Source organism: Chionomys nivalis, chromosome 1 (assembly GCF_950005125.1).
Source record: "Chionomys nivalis chromosome 1, mChiNiv1.1, whole genome shotgun sequence".
NCBI classification, from domain to species: Eukaryota; Metazoa; Chordata; class Mammalia; order Rodentia; family Cricetidae; genus Chionomys; species Chionomys nivalis.
Window position 1 is genome coordinate 41,692,133 of NC_080086.1, and position 21,425 is coordinate 41,713,557.

Sequence of the window (21,425 nt, forward strand, 5' to 3'; positions counted from 1 at the left end):
AACAGAAGGAACCCGAGAGTTCTGGGCCAGTGGCTGGCATCAGATGTCTTCCTCAATCATTCCCCATTTTATTTATTCATCCATCCATCCATCCATCCATCCATCCATCCATCCATCCATCATTTATTTGAGGCGGGGTTTCTCATTGGAGCTAGATACCTGGCTAGACTGGCTGGCAGCAAAGATCCTCCTCTCCATCTCTCTACATGCTCCATACCTGAACTCCTGCTTGTTTGGCAAAGTACTTTATTTTACAAGAGCCATCTCAGCCCTCATCCTGAGCTGTAAAGGTTCCTAGTACAGTAGGAATCAATGGGTGAACAGTAACCTAGGAGACAGTTTCTGGGTGACTTCCTCATGTTTCTCACATTTGCTTAATTGCAGACCTAAATAGCCACTAATGGATGCTGCAATTTCACGCAGCAGAGTTTATTTCCCTGAAAACAGGATGGGACTAATTTGATATTAAATGTTTTATCTTGAAATGCATGTTTAACTTTGCCAATTGATTTTTTTCCTCCTTTCTAGTTTTTTGAGGCCAGGTTTCATGTAGTGTAGGCCAGTCCCAAACTATATAGTTGAGAATGGCCTTTAGTCCTGGTCCTCCTGCTCAACCTCCATGGTACTAAGATTATGGGTGTGCACTACCACACACCATTTAGTAAAACTGAGGGTTTAAAATCTATTTTAAACACATGCCCCAGTGCACAAATGAAAGTAAGAGAACTGCTTTGAGGAGTGGGTTCTCTTTCAACCACCCATGGGTTGTGGGATTAAACTCAAGTTTATCCACAGAACTACCTCACCATTCCTAATAACATTATTCTGAAAATATTGAACATAATTCTAACTCCCCCAAAAGTACTTTAAACTACAATGCAAACCTTTTGCATTTTCTTAGTTACTTTTCTATGCTGTGACAAAACACCATGACCAAAGGAAACTTAGACAGCATTTAATTTGGAGCTCATGTCTCCAGAGAGTGAGTCTATGAGCACTATATTGAGGAGCATGGCAGCAGGTAGGTAGTAGACATAGCACTGGAGCCATAGTTCTGAGCTTACATCTGATCTCTGATACAAAAGCTCAAGGCAGAGAGAGAGAGCGCTAAGTGGAAATGACATGGGCTCTTGAAACCTCAAAGTCACTTCCAGTGACACACCTCCAATAAAACTACACCTCCAAATCCTACCCAAACAGTTCCACCAATGGAAACTAAGTATTCAAATATATGAGCTATGGGGGCACTCTCATTGAAACCACCACAGCAATGTTTAAGATATCAGTAGGACATTTCTATACTCACATCAGTCTCTTAAGCAGGGCATGGTATGGCTGCAAAAAACATCACAGATGACACAGGTTCTCTTTCAAGGGCTCCTCTCCGCTTTATCTCTGGGTGTTCCTCAAGAACACTGAGTACTACAATATCATTCCATTAGCCCTGTCAGTCTGATCAACATTTACAGTGAAATTCTGCTCTTAAATGAAATACTGAGTCACAGCATGTGGCACAGATTCCAAAAAGGGGGTGCTTTCTAGATACTGACATCATTATTTATTCAGTAGCTGTCTATAAACCACTTTCTATCATCAGAGTAAAGAGTGGCAGGAAACAGAAGCTTGGGAAGGCATAGTAACAAGAACATTCTTAGGAACACATTATTCCTTTACCAAGAATGCATCATTGTTCAAGCCAAGTGTGATGGCATACACCTGTAGCCTCAGCACAACCTCAAGAGTGCCACAAGCTGGGGACCAGGTGTTCAAATATATGGGCCCAAGAAGCTATTGTTTATTTAAAATACAACATTACAGAACAATAACAAAATGCACTCAGTAGCAATTTGAGAAGTTGTAAAGAGGATGAAATTGCTGACATTCAACATTGACAAGAACATAAACCACTGCAACTTCATACACAAAGCCTGAGCTAGTAACGACAACTAAATATGTCAGCAGGAAAACAAACCAAAGAGATGAGCAAACTGTTCAGCATGAGGATAGAACACATGTATGTGTTATGGCAAAGGAATATTATTTTAATTTTTCTCTCTCAAAATGACCAAAAGCTTTCAACAAGAATCAAAAACTAATGTCAGACATGGTAGATCATACATGTAATCCTAGCTCTTGGCAGACAGTGGCAAAGGATAATGCTGAGACAAATTTGAAGTCAACCAGGGCTACGTAAGTTCCAGGATAATTTGGGCTAGCCTCAAAAAAGCTCCAAAAGTTAAAAATAAATATTTAAGCACTACTCTAGATTGTTTCTTTATATTAAGTCAGTAATTACAATACACCTACAGAATCAGGCCCAGTGCTGTACTCAAGGGGCATACATACCAAGAGAGTATACATATACTGTGCAAGCAGAGACAGGTGTGCAGATAATTGCCACAAATAACTAATTTTGAACAAGTAACATAAAAAGAAAGCAAGGCATAACTTACCTTTGCCTATATGAAGAACTGAGGCAAGGCTTCACAGATCTAGGACCTAAATGTATAAGCAATGGTATCTGAGGGAAAGGAGCAAAAACAGGCAAAAAAAAAAAAAAATAGCTTGGGGGCTTGAGAGATGGTCCAATGGTTAATGCTCTCCCAGAAGACCTAAGCCTAATCCTTAGCATCCACATGGCAGATCACAACCATGACTCAATGCCCTCTTCAGACCTCCATGGTATGCACACGGTGCCCAGACATACATACAGGCAAAACACCCATATATATAAAGTAAATAAATATGGATGGATGGATGGATGGATGGATGGATGGATGGATGGATGGACGGACGGACAAGGAGGGAGGGAGGGACGGGAGGGACAGAGGGACGGAGGGAAGAAAAATGGCTCGGTACATTGGTGTCTCATTCTGCCAGCACCACAGTCAAACACTTACAAAGACCTAATCCCTTGTCTTTCTCCTCACTCACATCTTGCTAATTTTTACTGTCAATCTTAGCCCCTCTTCTAAAGCTTGCTAAAAAGAAATATCCAAATCTACCTGGGAAGGCTAACATAGTCAAGAGCCAATACAGTAGCTTCGTAAGTAACAAAAAAACTAAAGTTGGGGTCATCTTTGTTGATTCTCTAGTGTCAAGTTTCTTGCTAGCCCCATAATGGCTCCCTCAATCAAAATATCTCTTTCCCTGCTCTCTGTCCTTCCTCCATCTCAACTATTCTGTTCCCACAAGTTTCCCTCCTCCTTCCCCCTTTCCCCTTCTCTTCCCCTTCCGCCCTCCCTACTCCCTCCACATCCACGCTCCCAATTTTGTCAGACGATATCTATTTTCCCTTTCCAGGTGGATCTGATTATCTTTCTTAGGGTTCACCTTGTTACTTAGCTTCTCTAGGATCATGAACTATAGGCTCAATATCCTTTGCTTTAGAGCTAGTATCCACTTATGAGTGAGTGTATATATACCATATTCACCTTTCTGGGTCTGAGTTACCTCACTCAGGACGTTTTTTTCTAGTTCCATCCATTTGCATGCAAATTTCAAGATGTCATTGTCTTTTACTGCTGAGTAATACTCCAATGTGTAAATGTGCCACATTTTCTTTATTCATTCTTCAGTTGAAGGGCATCTAGGTTGTTTCCAGGTTCTGAATAGTACAAATAATGCTATGAACATAGCTGAACAAATGCAGTAATCCACAAGGATGACCCCAGCTTAGACCCTAAGCAATAGAGGAGAGGGTACCTAAACTGGCCTTGCCCTATAGTCAGATTGATGAATATCTTAAATGTCACCATAGAACCTTCATACAAACCCACAGCAGAGCACTGGGCTGAGCTCCCAAAATCCAGTTGAAGAGTGGGAGGAGAAGAGGCCAAGACCATGATGGGTACACCCAATGAAACAGTCTACCTGAACTAACCGTAGCCCACCAACTTCAGCCGGACAGGGAAGGGAATCAGCACAGGACCAAACTAGACCCTCTGAATGTGGGTGACAGTTGCATGGCTGGGGCAAACTGAGAGGCCACTGGCAGTAGCACCAGGATTTATCCCTATTGCTTGTACTGACTTTTTGGAACCTATTCTCTTTGGATGGATACCAAAGAGAATCAGGGTAGAAATGGTAGGGAGGGCCTTGTACTTTCCCTAAAGCAATGTGCTTTACCCTCTCTGAGGAGTGGATGTGTGGTGGGGTGGGAGGGTAGATGGAGGGAATGGGAGGAGGGAAGGGAGTGGGAACTGGGATTGGTATATAAAATGAAAAGATAGATTCTTTTTAAAATAAAAACTAAAATAAATTTTTAAAAAACTAAAGCAAGCACAGGACCCTGTCTCTCAAAGCAAATAAAAAACTGCCTCAGGGTGGCCTCAAACTCTCAATTCTCTTGTCTTAGCTTCCCAGCTGCTAGCATTGGAGGCACAGTTAAGGCTAGCAGCCATTAATGAAGCTACTCTCAGCTCTCTTCTCACATGGTGAAGATAACTATCACAATTTCTTGTCAATGGACCATTACAGTATTCATTGTAGAAACAACAATTTTCAACATGGGGTGTCTTGTCCCTTGCCCCACTGCTGTGGGATTTTTACCAATAAGTCAGCTACCCTTACTAATGCTCAGTTCTGATGCTTACTGAGAATAAAGAATCTTTGCCTTAGAACTCATAAGCTCAGAACAAAAATTAAACCAACAAAGGCTCCGCTGTTATGTGCTGGCTAGAAAATGTTGGTGTCTTTCAAGGAAACAGTAAGATGGTTTGCAGCTTTCTGGCACAAGACAGAAGACTAAACCCACAGAAAGGAAAGAACTGTCCCTGCAATGGTTCCTCCCTCTAGAATGCAAGAGCTCTGGACAAGGGTATGCTTTAAAGGGACCTTCAAGTAAGACTAAAATATTGCTTTCTATTTGTATGCACGGTAATTTTTAAGACTTGCAATCCTCCTGCCTCAGCTTTGTGAGAAGCTAGTATTTTTATCTACACTGCCAAGCCTGCTTCAATGTACTATACTCACATTCGGTCCAAAGAAAAATGAGGCTGACAATTTAGCTTAATGGAATAGTACTTGCCTAGCATCCACAAGATCCTGAGTTCACTCTCCAGGTCTGTAAGAAGGTGGGAAATTACTAGTTAATCTGGAGCTAAAGATCTTTTTCATCAGTCTGTCTCAGTGATTAAATTCTAACACACTCAAAAATTTCCCAAGAACTAAGCAAAAGAGGCTTATTTCCTTAACAAAAGCTACTAATCCTTAAAATATAATCAAGTGAAATTTGGACAGGAATTGAACCAACCACTGAAACTTAGAAGTGACCATTTATTGAATATGTTCTATGCACTATCACAGCACTAAGCAGTTGCTCATTTACTACTCATGACTCTGGGAAACAGCTTTAAGATCATCTCACTTCACAGAGGAAGAAAAAGAAAAATTACGGAGATATGTATGAGACCTGCCACGGCAATATTCACATCTAAAGCCTGTTTTGTTCTCTTTCTCCCATTCTTTTTGTTTCTGAGACATGGTGTGATGGTTTGAAAGAAAATGGTCCTCAAAGAAAAGTGGCACTCTGAGAAGGTATAGCTTTGTTGGAGGAAGTATGTCTCTGTGGAGGCAGGCTTTGAGGTCTCATATATGCTCAAGATACTATCTGGTGTTTCAGAACACTTCCTGTTGCCTTAAGGCATAGGACTGTCAACTACTTCTCCAGGAACATGTCCACCTTGTTGCGCCATGATGATAATGGACTAAACCTCTAAAAATGGAAGCCACCCCAATTAAATGTTTTTCCTTTACAAGAGTTGCTGTGGTCATGGTGTCTCTTCACAGCAACAGAAACCCTATATAAGGCACATGGTCTTGTATAGTAGCCATGGCTGGCCTAGGTCCCAATATATAGATTCACAGAACTCACAGATATCTGCCTGCCTCTGCCCATCTGGGATTACTTACTGTATGTCAGTACACCAGGCATAAATAAAACTACTTTTCAATAATTTTATCCTTTGAGTATGGAATACTAATGTAAGTTCATAATTAGTTTTTGCTTAATTTTATATTTTGGATACTACTGGTTTTCTGGGGGACATGGCCGAGCACCTAGTGTGTACCAAACACTGTTCTGGACAGTTAAAGTGTTATCAGTGAAAGAAAAATCCCTACTCTTGAGGTGAGCAGATTGCAGCAGTATAGTAGTTGAAATGTATGGTTAATCTTATCAGCTTGACTAGATTGAGAAATACCTAGAGTATCAGTAAAGCACACCTCTTGGGATGTGCACAGTTATGATGGCTACGTTTAGGTTCATTTTGTCTAGTTTTTTTTTTGTTTTGTTTTGTTTTGTTTTTAAACACAGGGTTTTTTTCCATAACCCAAGCTGACCTAGAACTATGTAGCTGAGGCTGGCCTGTTAACTCCTTCCTCAGTCACCTGAATGCTGGATTTCAAGCATAGAACCCACCACACTGAGACATACCATGACAGTTTTATGAAAAGCATGTCAAAAGTAGGGGTTAGCACCTTTTTGGAGGAAGGTCATAAGAAGCCAGTGCTTGGGGGATATATATATATATATATTATCCTGACCCCTTCTATTTCATCTTTCTGTTTCCAATGCCAAGATGTAAGTAGCAGGGCTGTAATGTGGGATTCCCCTCCGTATGCTGTGAATACCATTGCTTAATAAAGAAACTGGCTTGGCCTGATAGGGTAGAACAGAGCAAAGAGGGGAAAACTAAACTGAATGCTGGGAGAAGGAAAGCAGAGTTTGAAGAAGCCATGGAGCTGCCACCACAGACTGACATGCCAAAACTTTGCCAGTAAGCCATTGCCCCATGGTGATACACAGATTAATGAAGATGGGTTAAATTAATATGTAAGAGTTAGCCAATAAGAAGCTAGAACTACTGGGCCAAGCAGTGATTTAATTGATGGACTCATATGGTAGAAGAAAGTATAGAAATACACACACACACAAAGTATAGAAATAAATAAATGTAATTTTTTTAAAAAGTTAGTAATAGACTAAGCCACACAGTCTTACCACTTTGGCGTTCTAGGAGCATGGGGATAAGTGAACACTGACTGAAGCCTCTGAAGTCATAAACCAGATTAAAGATCTATTCCTGTAAAATGAGTTTGGCAGCCGGAGTGGCATAGGAGAGGCTAACATTGACTCTTCCCATGTGCTCAGTTTTTACATACTGACTACCATTCTGGAGGAAGCAGGGACTGAGGGATGTGCTGGTTAGCATTTGTAAACTTGATACAAACACAAACATATCTGGAAACATGGAACCTCAACTGAGGAATTAGCTCCATCACACTGACCTATGGGTAGACTATGGGGCCCTTTCTTGATTAATTACTTTTATAAATTTCATTATTTAAAAAATTGCAAATAAAAAAAACATTGCCCATCAAAATTAACCAGACCCCAAGTTTATATAACCTAATAAACTTATATACAGTCAGAATTGGCATGCAAAACAAGCTATGAAGCTCCACATTAAATTTTATGCTTTTAGTACAGAATGTAATTTTTTCATTTACCACCAAGCCCTCAAAAAATCCATAACAAAATTAACACTAAAAAAACAATTACTTTATACCTGTGTATGTATGTATGTATAATATATATATATACATATATTAACCTATATCCATTGTTTCGTTCAGTCCTTCCTCATCCCCTTATATTTGGCTTTTCTTCTCTTTTCTTTGTGTTATTCTGTACCTCCATGTTCACCCATGGTGGGTGGTGTCACCCCTGGGCAGGTGGTCCTATTTATATAAGAAAGCAAGCTGAGCAAACCATGGGAAACAACCTGTAAGCCACATTCATTCATGGCTTCTGCTTTCTGTCCTGCCCTGACGCCCTCAGTGATGAACTGTCACCTTGAAATTTAAGATTAAATAGACTCTTTCCTTCCCCAAGTTGCTTTTGAGCATGGTGTTTATCACGCAATAGAAACCAAACAAGGACGAAATAGACCCTTTCCTCCCCCAAGTTGCTTTTGAGCATGATGTTTACCATGCAATAGAAAGCAAACAAGGACACGAGGTTAAACAGTCTGCAAACAATAGCACAGCCCAAGTCAAGACGTTTAGGGAGGGAGCACAGCTGGCTCTCAGTATTAACCTCTATCTTTCTAGCTCCCATAGCCACTTATACATAGTTCAAATAAACTCAACCACATCAAACTCATACACTAATAAATTTAACCTCGAAAGATATTCTCATAGTAACACTATTTTTGTGCATGCTAAATTAACTGTTACTAAGTAAATTAGTACAAAAATATTTTTAGTATGCTGAAAACACATGATTTCCTTTCTAACCCAATTTAGAAGAGTCAACTTCTGAGCAAAAATGTTACTGCTTAGATACCTGAAGCCTACAATTATTTTGCCAGTATAATTCTAAAGATATATTTATAGGCACATTGTTTGACAGTCCTAGGGACTGAACCAGTCTGTGCAATCCGCTTATCAAGCTCTATCGATGAGCTACATCACCAGTCCCTTGGCAATTGCTAAGTAATCCCTAAAGCTCTATTAATTTTTAAGACTTAAAATTTTTTCAGATATAAGAATATCATCCTAGGAATGCAAAATGGCTCAATAGGTAAAGAGATTTGCCAATAAGCCTGATGGCCAGAATCTGACCCCCCAGGATGCACAAGATCTAAGGAGACCACCAGCTCCCACAGGCTGTCCTTTGACCGCCACACATCCACACAATATACACACACAGAAGAAATAATACAATAGCAAAAAATAAAATAATTCTAGTGTATTAAACTAGACAAACTATGAAACTGGATCCAACTACATGAGTCAGTATCCAATTTAAGAAGCAGAATAACAAGATAGGTGGGGGGAGGGGAGATGGCACCTCAGAACATAAGGCTTGTGGCTTAGACTCTGAAGTCACTTAACTAAAACTGTCACTTCTGCCAGGCAGTGGTGGTGCACGCCTTTAATCCCAACACTCAGGAAGCAGAGGCAGGCAGATCTCTGTGAATTCGAGACCAGCCTGGTCTACAAGAGCTAGTTCCAGGACAGGCTCCAAAACCACAGAGAAACTCTGTCTCGAAAAACCAAAAAAAAAAAAAAAAAAAAAAAAAAATTGTCACGTCTTAGAAAAATTAAATGCCTAATGCTTTTAAAGCTGGAATAGTGGGCAAATGGGTTAATATTGTCACTAGTTTTTCTTAAATATGACCTTCAAGAATACAAATTAACTTATAATTACAAACGATAAGCAAGTGAGTTCTCAATTACATTGAGAGCCTGTGTGGAAGTCAGAGGTTTGTTCTCTCTCCATGTGAGACTGAGGACTGAATGCAGGTTTGGGCTTAGTAGTACCAAGCACCTTGACCTGCTGAGCCATCTCACCAGTCCCAAGTTACAACTTGAGAAAAATCGTATGCCATACCTTCAAAAGACAATATAACTAGAAAATTTCCTTCAACTCTGACTCAGGAAAAAAAAATGATTGTGAGGAAAGTGGGTGGCAAGCAGCATCCCAGTACTACAACAAGACCAAAGAGTTAAATAAGGACACAGGAAAACACCAGAAACCTACAACATGTAATCCATAAGGACTATACGGCAAACCATCAGAAAGCTAAGAGAGGAGCTGTACTTATACAGACTGCAAGATTCAAACAAAAAACGAAGAAAAAAAGCTGCCTAGAGTCCCAGTGCTGGCAGCTATGGACACATAAAAGGCACTCCTTAAAATGTGCTCAGCACAGAACACCAATAAACGGTAGAGCAATTTCTAAATGCTGCTGGTGCAAGAGCAGTTTGCCTTAGACCCAGCAAAGGCGGCAGTGCTCCTCTGATGTCCATCTTTGCGTAGAGATGCATCTACTTGGAAGAACTCAGCATTAGCACACACCTTCTAGAATGTAATTTGGCCACACAATGGAAATGTGTTCAAATCTTCTGACCAGTGCCAACTCAGGAACTCATCCATAGGAAATGCAGGTCAGACTGAGGTAGAGTAGCAAAACCCTGGAAACTATGTCCAGAGTTCAGATTCAGCATGCAAGGCTGGTACCCACTGGCAACTCACTGACAACCACATACATGCATATAGCCAAACACTGAGACACACACATAAATAAATACATTTTCCTTTAAAAATAATCAGGGAAGCTCTCTAGGGCCTCCAAAGCTAAAATATGTATAATATATAGGCACATTCCACTCTGCCTCCATGTTCAGTAACAATCTGAAAAACTTGGGGACGTCATTAAGTCGTCAACAGTCTCTAAGCACGGTCATCTAAAACTGATTTTTAATGAGAACACTGGGTTTTCAAGATTCTTGGATAACATAGAACAATAATGGGAGAATGGATGGAGGCTAAGAATCCTGAAAAGTTGCAACAAGGCAGCATTACCCAGGCTCCTTAACTATGAACCTAAGACATACTCACAACAGACTAGCCGCTACAGTGGCGTTTTGATTTGCTAAGCATCTAAACTTAAGTCACAGCACATTTTTTTAAAACTGGTTTTATCAATATTATCCCAAATAAATTTAATAAGCCATGTTACAAAACTCACGATTAAAATGAAGTATGACTATATTATCTGTACCCAAAGACTCAGAAAGCAGAAGGGTTATTACAAGTTTGAGGCCAGCCTGGGCTATGAGGGGAGTCAAAATTGAAAAGGATTAATTAAAATATGCTGCAGATCCCAGTGGCAGCAGTCAGTGGGCAGGGGATCCCTAGAGCAGCCAGCCCCAGGCAAGGATGGCTGCAGATCCCCAAGTGATGGCAGCAGGCCACAAGGAAAAACAGAAGGAAGGTCTCCAAAGGCAGCTGGTCACAGGCAGGGAGACACACAGCAGGTGAGAGACAGAGGCATGGATAGGCATGCCATATAGAGGGAGGTTGGATATTTATTTAGTGAGTTATAGAGGGGGAAGGGAGGAGAAGAGCAGAGAGGTAGGGGGGAGAGAAGGGAGAAACAGAAGCTGCTTCTTCAAGAAGGAGGGGGAAAAAGGGAAGAGACTTGGGCTGCAAGCAAGATCTGCCTGCCTCAGGAGATGGGGATGGAGTGGGCGTGTCTTGTCTCTTAAAGGGACAAGACAGATCATTATAAAGATCAGCATAGATACAGTGTCACCTTGTCTATAAATAAAAATAACTCAAAATTATTTCTGCTTTTAAATGTTAAAGGTAGCTCAATAGCAATGTGTACTATTAGCTACCTATGTAAGTATCCATGATTTTCTGCTGCCCCCACCTTCTATAAATAAACATTTTCTCCTAATTTATGTCACTATGAGATGATTAGATTGGGGGTTGGGGATGTAGTCTATTAATGAGTATTGTCTAGCACTGCACAAACCCCTGGGCTCAATCCCTAGTAACACCACATAAACAATAAAGGAAATCAGCACAGGAAATCAAAATATCCCTATACTTCATATATAAGAAAAGGTTTTTTAATTATGTAAGTGTGTGTCTATGTGCCAAATAAAGGACCCAGCCACAACAAGTTCAATAGAGGCTTCAGTAGAGTCTCAGTAGTTTACCCTAACTAAGGTAATACTTGGTTCCAAGAAAAACAAACTGAAACCACCCAGGAGCAGACCATCCAAAAGAAATTCCTAACGTTCCAACCATTGTAGATAGGATAGCCTGCTAGCACACCCCATCACTTTTCACCAGGACACCCCTAGACAAATGTCAGCCAATCAGGGGTCCGGAACCTTAGAAATCCCTCACCTCTACCTTTACTACTATAAAAACCCAACCTCAGCTGGGCTGGGGCTCTCTGATCACTTCAACACATTGGACATGTGGAGAGTCCGAGTTTGCAAATTTGTGTAAGAATAAAAGCTCTTAGCTTTTACATACAGGACTTGGTCTCCTAGTTGGATTTTGGGGGGCTCTGGAATAACACCAATGTCACACAGTCACACATAACTCAACCACAATTTTCAGAAGTATATACAATTTTTTATGACACTATCCACTTTTGAACTATATAATGCATTTTGTGTGATGTGTGAGTCAGTACTCTGAGGCCAGAACTGGGAATTGGGGGTCCTTAACATGGGCGCTGGGACTGTAGACTGTATTCAAGTCCTCTGTGCAATGGATTAAATAAAAATGCTGCAGATTCCCGAGTGGCTGCAGTGGGCAACGGGCCATGAGACCATGCCGCAGGTTCCAAAGTGGGGACAGGCAGAGGGCAGGGGGTCCCAAGAGCAGTCAGTTCCGGGCAGGGACGGTGCAGTTCCCCGAGTGGTTGCAGTGGCCACGAGTCCCAGGCAGGGAGCTACATGGTAGGTGAGACCTCAATGGAACTGACAGTCTCACAAGGAGAGACAGACAGACAGACAGACAGTCACGCCAAGAGACCATACTGCAGGTCTCCAAAGATGGCTGGTCCCGGGCAGAGAGCCACACAGCTGGCGAGAGACAGAGGCCATGCAGAGTGAGGTTGGATGTTTATTTAGAGGGTTAATGAAGGGAAGGGAAAAGGGGGAGAAGAGCAGAGAGAGAGAGAGAGAGAGAGAGAGAGAGAGAGAGAAACAACAAGGGAGGAAAGAAGTGGGGAGAAGGGAGAGACAGAAGCTGCCTCTTCCAGGATGCAAGCAGGAAGGAAGATCTGCCTGCCTCAGTGGATGGGGGAGTAGGCGGGGCTTGTCTCTTAAAGGGACAGAACAGATTATTACACTTTGGAAAAGCAGCAATGGTTTTGGAGACAGGGGTTCTGGCATGGCTGTCCAGGAATTCACTTTGCCCACCAGGCTGGCCTTGAACTCAGAGAGACACACCTGCCTCCTGAGTACTGGGATTAAAGGTGTGTGCCCCACTACCACCCTTAAAAAAATATTTGTAAAGGTTCAAGACCTCCCAGTTCTATACTCTATGGTCCTAATCTAAGGTAAGTAGGGATATTCTGTTTGTGCTTAACAAATAAAGCTTGCCTGAAGATCAGAGTGTAGAGCTAGTCACACTAGTCACAGAGACCAGGCAGTGATTGCACAGACCTTCAATCACAGCTCTCAGAAGGCAGAGGCAGGTGGCTCTCTGTGAGTTCAAGGACACCATGGGATACACAAGTGTCACACCAACTCTAGTGTCGTCTGTGTGACACGACATATGTCATTATGCCAGACGGGAGCTACGTGTCCTATGGGACTAGGCTTCCTGGAGGTCAATGGCAGACAGCCTGGTATTAGCCACCACTGAGGCATAAACAGGTTTCTCGAATAGCTGGCTATATGGAATATGAGCTTTACACAAATTCTTTCATAATAATGATAGTCTTTATATATACAAGACAAGGATCATTCTCTTTAGGAACAGCTCTGGGATAAGGAAGCACAGTATGGGAATGTATAAGACTACAGCAGAACCTTTGTCATACACAGGGTGTATGATGAGCAAGGGAATAGATGGGTTAATGTTGATGAACAAAGACTGTTATATTATACTTTGAACTTTATAGATAGGCTTGCTAGATCCCAACCCCCATAGTGTCTGCTGCATAGGAAGGTACTAAAAAGTATAGTTCAAAAGGTACAGAGAACTGATTAGGTATATTTGGTCACTAGATGAAATAAAGGGTTGGGAAGAGGAAAGGCCATGATAGTGACAATGAGACAGAAACTTTCTATTCATAAGATGAAACCACTTGCCTGAGGTTTACATTCCCAAGGACAAGATTTCCTCTTCTAAGGATGTTTTATGTCTAACACCTGTTCCTGATAATATACTTTTCTTAAATATCGCTGATGTGACTAAAAGAAGCTTTCATACGGTGCCAACCAATGATACATGACCTTCTGATTTGTTCTTTGTTTGAATACTATATAATGAAAACATGAATTCAGTAAAATCGCAGCAGATTCCAACCACTCTCTTGTGTTGTGTCTGTCTGTCATTCGCCGAACTTGTGCCTTCCTGTTACCAGGACCCTGCTTCTCCCACAGTCTGAGTGGCTCGCCTGAGCCGGTCCATGGCACACAAGATTGATCCAGTCTAAAAGAGAAACAGAGCCAGGTGTTGGTGGCTCACACTTTTAATCTCAGTACTCGGAAGTTATACACTTTTAATTCCAGCACTAGGGAGGTGGAAGACAGGAAGGGGTATGGCTGGGTAGAGATGAGAATATAATGCGGGAAGAGACAGGAACTCATTCAGACTGAGGACTTGCAGAGACAGGATACCCCATTTGATCTGAGGATTTTAGAGAGGTAAGCACTAACGGCTGGTTGCTTGCTTCTCTAGGGTCCCAGTTTTCACCCCCTAATATCTGACTCCAGGTTTTTATTATTAAGACCAATTAAAAATCATGCTACAAAGGTAGATTTAAAAAGGAGATGAGAAAAGTAGAAAATACATTGGCCTGTGCCTCGATTCTGCCAGTTAGCTTTTTCACTGGAACCCTTGGCCTACGAGGCTTTCCTAGTCACATAGGTAAACAAAACAGATGACTTAAAGTTTCTACAAACTCTTGGACAACTAAGAGTATTACAGGCCTGAAGTATTCACACACCAGAGGCTAAGGGAGAAGGATTACCAGTTTGAGGCCACCTGAGCCTCAACCAAAGCCTATCTCAAAACAAAACACTTTAGGCTTCCTCAATTTTGTCAAGTGTCCTTTCTTAATTCTTAGCAGTAGTAATTATCCATGGATTAACTTTTTCAATTAATCACAATTTGCAGAAGTGTACACAAATTTTTATGACTATCCATTTTTAAAATACATAAGACTTGAGAGTTTATTTATCCTATAATTTTTACAAATTTAACTATATCTTTCTTAGCAACTATGCTATGACCCATTTAAATGTACCAGTAAATGGTTACTCAACAATACATTACACATATAGGACATATGACTAATTATGCAATAACGACCACCGTTAACACAATTCATTTCTAATACATATCAGAAAATTAAAGTCCAAGGATGTTTCTTTAAATAACATCTAAAACAACTGAGAATCCTCTGTAATAATCAAGGTACCATTTCAGGTTTAAAAGCCAGAGAGAGTCTGGTTTTATCCCATGCTTTTTCAGTCACAGTCCAGCTGGCCTTGGTGAGCTCCCAATAGATCGGTCCGACTGTCTCAGTGGGTGGGTGCACCCCTCGTGGTCCTGACTTCGTTGTACATGTTCTCCCTCCTTCTGCTCCTCATTAGGACCTTGGGAGCTCAGTCCGGTGCTCCAGTGTGGGTCTCTGTCTCTATCTCCATCCATCGCTAGATGAAGGTTCTATGGTGATATGCATCAGTATGGCCATGGCGGACAATGAGAGCTGACAAGAGGCCAAGGACAATGGCATGGGTGTTGATCCTACTTCAGGTTCTGGCTTTGTGGGAGCCTAGACAGTTTGGATGTTCAACTTTCTAGATCTGGATGGAGGGGGGAGGACCTTGGACTTTCCACAGGGCAGGGAACCCCGACTGCTCCTGGGACTGGAGAGGGAGGAGAAGAGGAGTGGGGGGAGGGGGAGAGGGGCGGAGGAGGGGGAGGGAAATGGGAGGCGGGGAAGAGGCGGAAATTTTTTTTTTCAATAAAAAAAAAATGTGAAAAAAAAAAGAAAAACAAACTTTGTTGGTTTTTTGTTTTGTTTTTTTTTTTAACAATACAGAAAAGACAAAAAAAAAAAAGCCAGAGAGAAACTGAGTAGCCCTGTCCGTGAACAGTCCAACTTCTTGGGAATGGACCAAGACCTGAATGCAAGAAACTCAGCTTCACAATCTTTGTAAACTAGGTGACATTAACTAAGTCATCCTTGAATTCTTAAGTAGATGCACTGAAATTTAAATTAGATGTTTACAATCCCACCACTTGGGAGAGTTAAGCAGGAAAATCATCACATGTTCAAGGCCAGCCTGGACTACTTAAGAGAGTTCAGGGACAGCCTGAGCCACAAAGTGAACCCTATCTCAAAAGAACAAATAAATCAGAGACACAAGTTAAGCTCACATCTAGCCTCCTTTCTCAGCATGTTAAACCCCATCACCAACTTACAGTCTAGACTTTTTCTTTTTTTTCCTAAATTATTTTTGTTCTTTGTGGGGTGGGGGGCTCTTACTGTGTAGCTCTGGCTAGTCTGGTTACTTGTTATGCAGATATAGATCAAGTTGACCCTCAGCTGTAGCAATCATCCTGCCTCAACCACTTAAGGGCTCCAATTATAAATAGGCATCAACATGTCTAGAACCTTAGCATTTTAATTGACAAGTTATAATTATATATTTATATTTATTTATATATATATAATGTTTCACATTACATAATGTAAAACATTATGTAATGTTTTACTATATATAGAATTTGGAATGATTAAAGTAAGTTAAACAGCCTCTCTTTTTTGTGGGAATTTCTTTTTTAAGAGATTATCTACACCATAATTCAAAAACACTCTAATATTGATTGATAACAGAAGGTCACTAAATTCAACATTTGACAACTGTTAAAAGAATTCAATGCAAAAGGAGGGAGACATCAGGTGCTTCATTCCCACAAGTCATAAATCTGTGACTGTGACCACAGTGGCCCGAGAGCCACTCCTTTCTCAATATATTTCCTTGTGTTGGCATTAGATAGTATAGCCACTACAAACAGTAACAAGTTAGTACTTCCCTACTCCTCCTAGTTAGTCCTTAGCACAACTAGGTCATCTGCATCTAAGAGATAAGATAACCACAATTCAAAGAGGAGCCAAGGTCGCTAAGTGGCAGGTACAGATTTTAAACACAGGGCTTCTCAGACTTGTTATATTAAGTTATACTGTCTAGTGATTATATAAGCATCAAAGAAAGCAGTTATGTCCCTTGACTTCTACTCATTGGTGCAGGTTCTTGCCTTAACTGTCCCTGCACAGCAAATACAACTGACCATACTGACACACCCATATGCACCCAATTCAACCTTGCCCAAAAAAACAGGATGTCCAATCCAAGGAAACTACAATTCTTATCGCGGGTAAATAACAGAAAACGAACACCTCAAAGGCTATAGAAAAGTTCTAATAGAAAAGACAGCCTAGCTGGGTGATGGTGGCACACGCCTTTAATCCCAGCACTTGGGAGGCAGAGGCAGGCGGATCTCTGTGAGTTCGAGACCAACCTGGTCTACAAGAACTAGTTCCAGGACAGGCTCCAAAGCCACAGAGAAACCCTGTCTCGAAAAACCAAAAAAAAAAAAAGAAAAGAAAAGACAGCCTAAAGTCTGTTCTGCCTCATTCTCTTGGTATTAGACACCCACCTATTGGGGGAGAGGGCGGGTAATTCAGAAGGAGCCAAACATGAGGCCAACAAATTTTCTTTATAGTTATATTTAGTCTTTTTCAAAAGAAGTTTGGGTTCTGCTCCTCTGTTTCTCCAGGTCCTGTTCACGCCTGTCACTTTTTACTACATGAACTGAGTCACAAGTCACCTCGTTTCTCTCAGGGCACTCTGTCTGAATTATTCCTGTAGCCAAACCAGTCAGACGGCTCAGCTGTCTCCTCTGAGGGAACCACAACAATCCTCTGGAAGGTATGAGAGCTGCCGCCACTGCTCTTCAAAACGATTGTAAAGCTCAAACCTGTAAGCACAGCCCTAAGACAGAGCAGCCACTCCTTGGCTCTAAATACAAACAAGAGATCTTTTGCTTCCTTCTTTTTTTTCCTCAACCAATCAAAAAAGCAAAACTCAACAACCACTTCTCCCACTGAATTCGCCACCGCATTATATTTAAGTTCTCAAGACAATTTCCATGAGTCTGCATCCAAACAAATTCCTTCTCTAGGAGAGGGGAAGAATCTCTCTAAAGACCAAACCCTACAGGATAGTCAACTTTAAGTTGAATATAGTTCCATCTCTTTACTCGCGTAACACAATCAGCTCCAGGAAAACAGAAACGCGCCTCGCCCTTACTTCTTGCCTTAATAAATACTAGGAACTAATGGTCTCTCCAACAGCTTCCACCAGTGAGCTAGGCCATCAGCTTGATCCTCGACTCGCCATGGACAAATGACAAAGACCAAGTGAACTGGAGGCGCCAAGGCTCCCCCTGGCATTCCACAGAGGCGCCCACACGGGTCGCCTGCTTTCACAAAGGGACTCCTTCGTCCCAAGTGGAGATTTCAAGAGTGGCTCCCCTCCCTCGCAGACATTCTACAGAAGGCCGGACTAGCCCGTCCGGGCGAGCAAGTGACAGGTTGTAGTTAACCCTTCAGCCTCCACACCCCGAAAGGCCGCAACAGTGACAGGCTCGGATTAACCCTTTCCGAGCCGCGTTAAGGGACAGCCCCCACCACAACGCAGGATGGAATTGACCCTCGGGCTGCTGACCCGCCAGCTACAACCTCCGAGGCCCACAAGCGTACGGCCCGGACCTCAGGGAGGTGACAAGCCTGGGACGGCGGCCTGGCCTCCCGCAGCCGACTGCTCACCGCGATGACATTGACGAAGGTGGTCTTGCCCGAGTACTGCAGCCCCACGAGCGTCAGTTCCATCTCCTCCTTCCAGAAGAGCGAACGGAACCAGTCCAGCAGGCGGGAGATGAGCGCCAGCATGGCGGCGGCCGGCAGCGAGCGGGGACGGGCGCGGACGACGGCGGACACTGCTTCCCACGAGCGGATATCGGCCCCGAACCCGCCAACGGCTCCTCGGCGGGCCCCCCGGCGCGACTCAGGCGGACACAAGCGGGCGGCTGAGACGGCCAGAGCCAGGAAGCCCAGCGGGTCATATGACTCGCCCTACCCACCCCCCACGCCTGGCTCAGCGCAGCCTCGGAAGCGCACGGCAAGAGCGGCGCGGCCCGGAGGATCCCGAACGCCCGCCGCCGACAGCGCCACCGGGTGGTGAGACCCAAGCACAGACTTCAGTGGCTTGGCTGTCAATTTACTTTGTAGTATGTATGCCTCTTCTCTCTTTCATCGTAGGTTCATTCCCCATTTTTTCCCCTACCTTATTGGTCTCCTCAGCTAGACGCACGCCAGCAACTTCAGTATTTGCGAGGTGAGGGCAGGCGGATCAGGAGTTCAACAAATCAAAAATGCGAGGTTATGGGGATGACTGAGGGATGGGGGTAAGAGTGCATGCCATTCTTTCAGAGGACCTGAGTTCAGGACCCAACACCCACATCTGGTGCCCTCAACAGCCTGTAACTTCAGCTCTAGGGAACCCTGATCCAGGGCTTTCTCACCTCATGGGTTCCTGAATGCATATACCACCACATAGAGATAGATAATAATAAATCTAAAAAAAAAAAAAAAAAAAAAGTTGATCCTGGGTTTTTCTATAATTGTTCATTGCCAATGTACTCTGAAATAAAATGTTAATACTCTGAAGAATTAAACACAGAATTTAAAAAAATCAGAATTTGGATTGGTAATGTAACTCAGTTGGTAGGAAGTTTGCCTGACAGGTATGAAGTATGGGGTTCCAGCCACCCGTGGGCTGAATAAAGTGCCCAAACTAGGCCAGGTGATGCACACCAGTAACCCTAGCATTTGGGAGATTGAGGAAGAAGGTTAAGAGTTCAAGGCCAGTCTGAGCTCCAAGAGACCGTGTCAGACGACTAGACTGAAGCTCTGAATGATTTGGTGCGGGGGTGCACACTTGTAAACCCAGCACTCTGGAGTGTAAGGCAGGAGGATTGTAGGTGCAGTCTTGTTTGGTGAGCTCAAGACCACCCTGAACTACATAGTGAACCTAGCAAAACACTGTCACCAGAAATACATGAAATTTAGAAACTGGGCACTTGCCACACCTGTCCAAAACCCTGGGATCCACCCTCAACTCTGCAAAAGCAACAAAATGCCTGCCTCTTGTCTTTGGTTGGTAAATGTAAAGAGTGAAGAGTAATGTTTTTATTGGTGTGTTACCCTTGAAAAGTGATTTAATTACACTATACACTATGAAAATATGTGCACAAGCCAGGCGTGGTGGCACACGCCTTTAATCCCAGAGGCCAAAACAGCTCTCTGAGTTCAAGGCCGCTCTGGTCTACAAGTGCTAGTTCCAGGACAGGCTCCAAAACAACATGGAGAAACCCTGTCTCAAAAAGCCAAAAAGAAAAGAAAATATGTACACAAGGGCTTGGGGGTGTAGCTCAGTTGGTAGAACAGTTGCCTAGCACTCACAGAGTCCTGGTTTCCATCCATCCCTGGGCTGAATTCAGTGCCTGTAGTGGCACAGCACTTGAGAGGTCAAGACAAAGGGATCAGAAGTACAAGGTCATCCCAGATTGCAGTACTGAATTTGAGGACAGCCTAAGATGCATGAGATCTTGTTTAAAATATATGTGTGTGTGTGTGTGTTTCTATCTGTATGTATATGCATGTATATATGTGTGTGTATACATGTATATGAAGAATACATGAAGAGTGCAGGAATTATGAAGTTGGAAAAAAGTCCCTGAGCTGGGAGTCTAGATCAATGATAAAATTCTTTTCCAGCGTGTGCAAGACATAGGGCTCATTTCTAGCAAAACAACAGTAACAGCAAAATCACTGTCCTCCTGGAGCTTACAGTCCAGTGGGGAGAACAGAACGTACAGCTAACAAATGAGAAAATGCCATGTGATTCTTCACAATGCTCACAAAACTGATGAGGAACAGAGAAGAAACTGGAGCCGACTTGCTAGTCTTTTAGATCAGATGACCCTGAGTGGAAAGTCGAAGGAAGTGAGAAAGAGAACCAGGCTGGTCTTTGGTGGAAGCACATTCCAGGAAAAGAAAAAGAGCAAAGACTCTGAATGGGGAAGGACAGTGACGTGGTCTGGACATCAAGAGAAGTGTGGCTGGCTGTAATCCACACTGTGCTTAAACTCACTGAGCTCCTGGCTCTGAAAGCACCGTCCTCCAACCCCATTCCAGAACCGGGTTTGTGTGTCTCATAGTGTCCCGTAGGGCCTTTGCTTGGGGTGGGATGGTGAGGAAAGAAGAGCAAGACAGCACATGAAAGAAAACACCGTGAGCTGATAACGGCCAGGAAGGAAGCCATTTCCAGTAGAATGACCAATGCTTAGTCCCTGATCTAAAGATGGCTGCAGTGGGAACAAGAAGCTAGTCGTTAGCTCAATTAGACACTCCAGCTGGCGGGAGAAGTGACGGCGGGGAAACTGGTTGTGGTGTTCTGTCTGGAAGAAGATGCCATTTTCAACTTTTAAATGGGGGATATGGGAAAGCTGGGGAGAAAGGGAAGGGGAAATGATACAACTATATTCTAATTTATAACGTAGTCTTATGAAAAGGAAACTCCAGCTGACTGCCTCAACTTCCCCAACTGATTTCTGCTTCATGTTGACAAGCCTCTGACCTGTGTTGGCGCTCTCAATCAGCCACTCCAGTTATCTCTGCCGGATGGTGTGAGCCTACAAGTATGATGGAGTCTGCCTCCCTAGTTGCTTCTTGCTATTAATTCTTTTACTTTTACGTGCTATATACTTAATTAACTCATTCATTTAAAACCAAAAGTGC

The 21,425-nt window shown here is 42.7% G+C and overlaps 1 protein-coding gene across 1 annotated transcript in view; it reads right to left on the minus strand.

Annotated features, from left to right (window-relative positions):
• The window catches only part of Arl8b (ADP ribosylation factor like GTPase 8B), a 60,336-nt gene extending 41,635 nt beyond the window's left edge, over positions 1 to 18,701 (minus strand). Inside the window, exon 1 of the mRNA XM_057780258.1 lies at positions 18,393 to 18,701. Coding sequence (XP_057636241.1) covers positions 18,393 to 18,515 — 123 coding nt within the window. The 5' untranslated portion in view covers positions 18,516 to 18,701. The remainder of the gene's footprint in view (positions 1 to 18,392) is intronic.
• Positions 18,702 to 21,425: the final 2,724 nt, after the last annotated feature.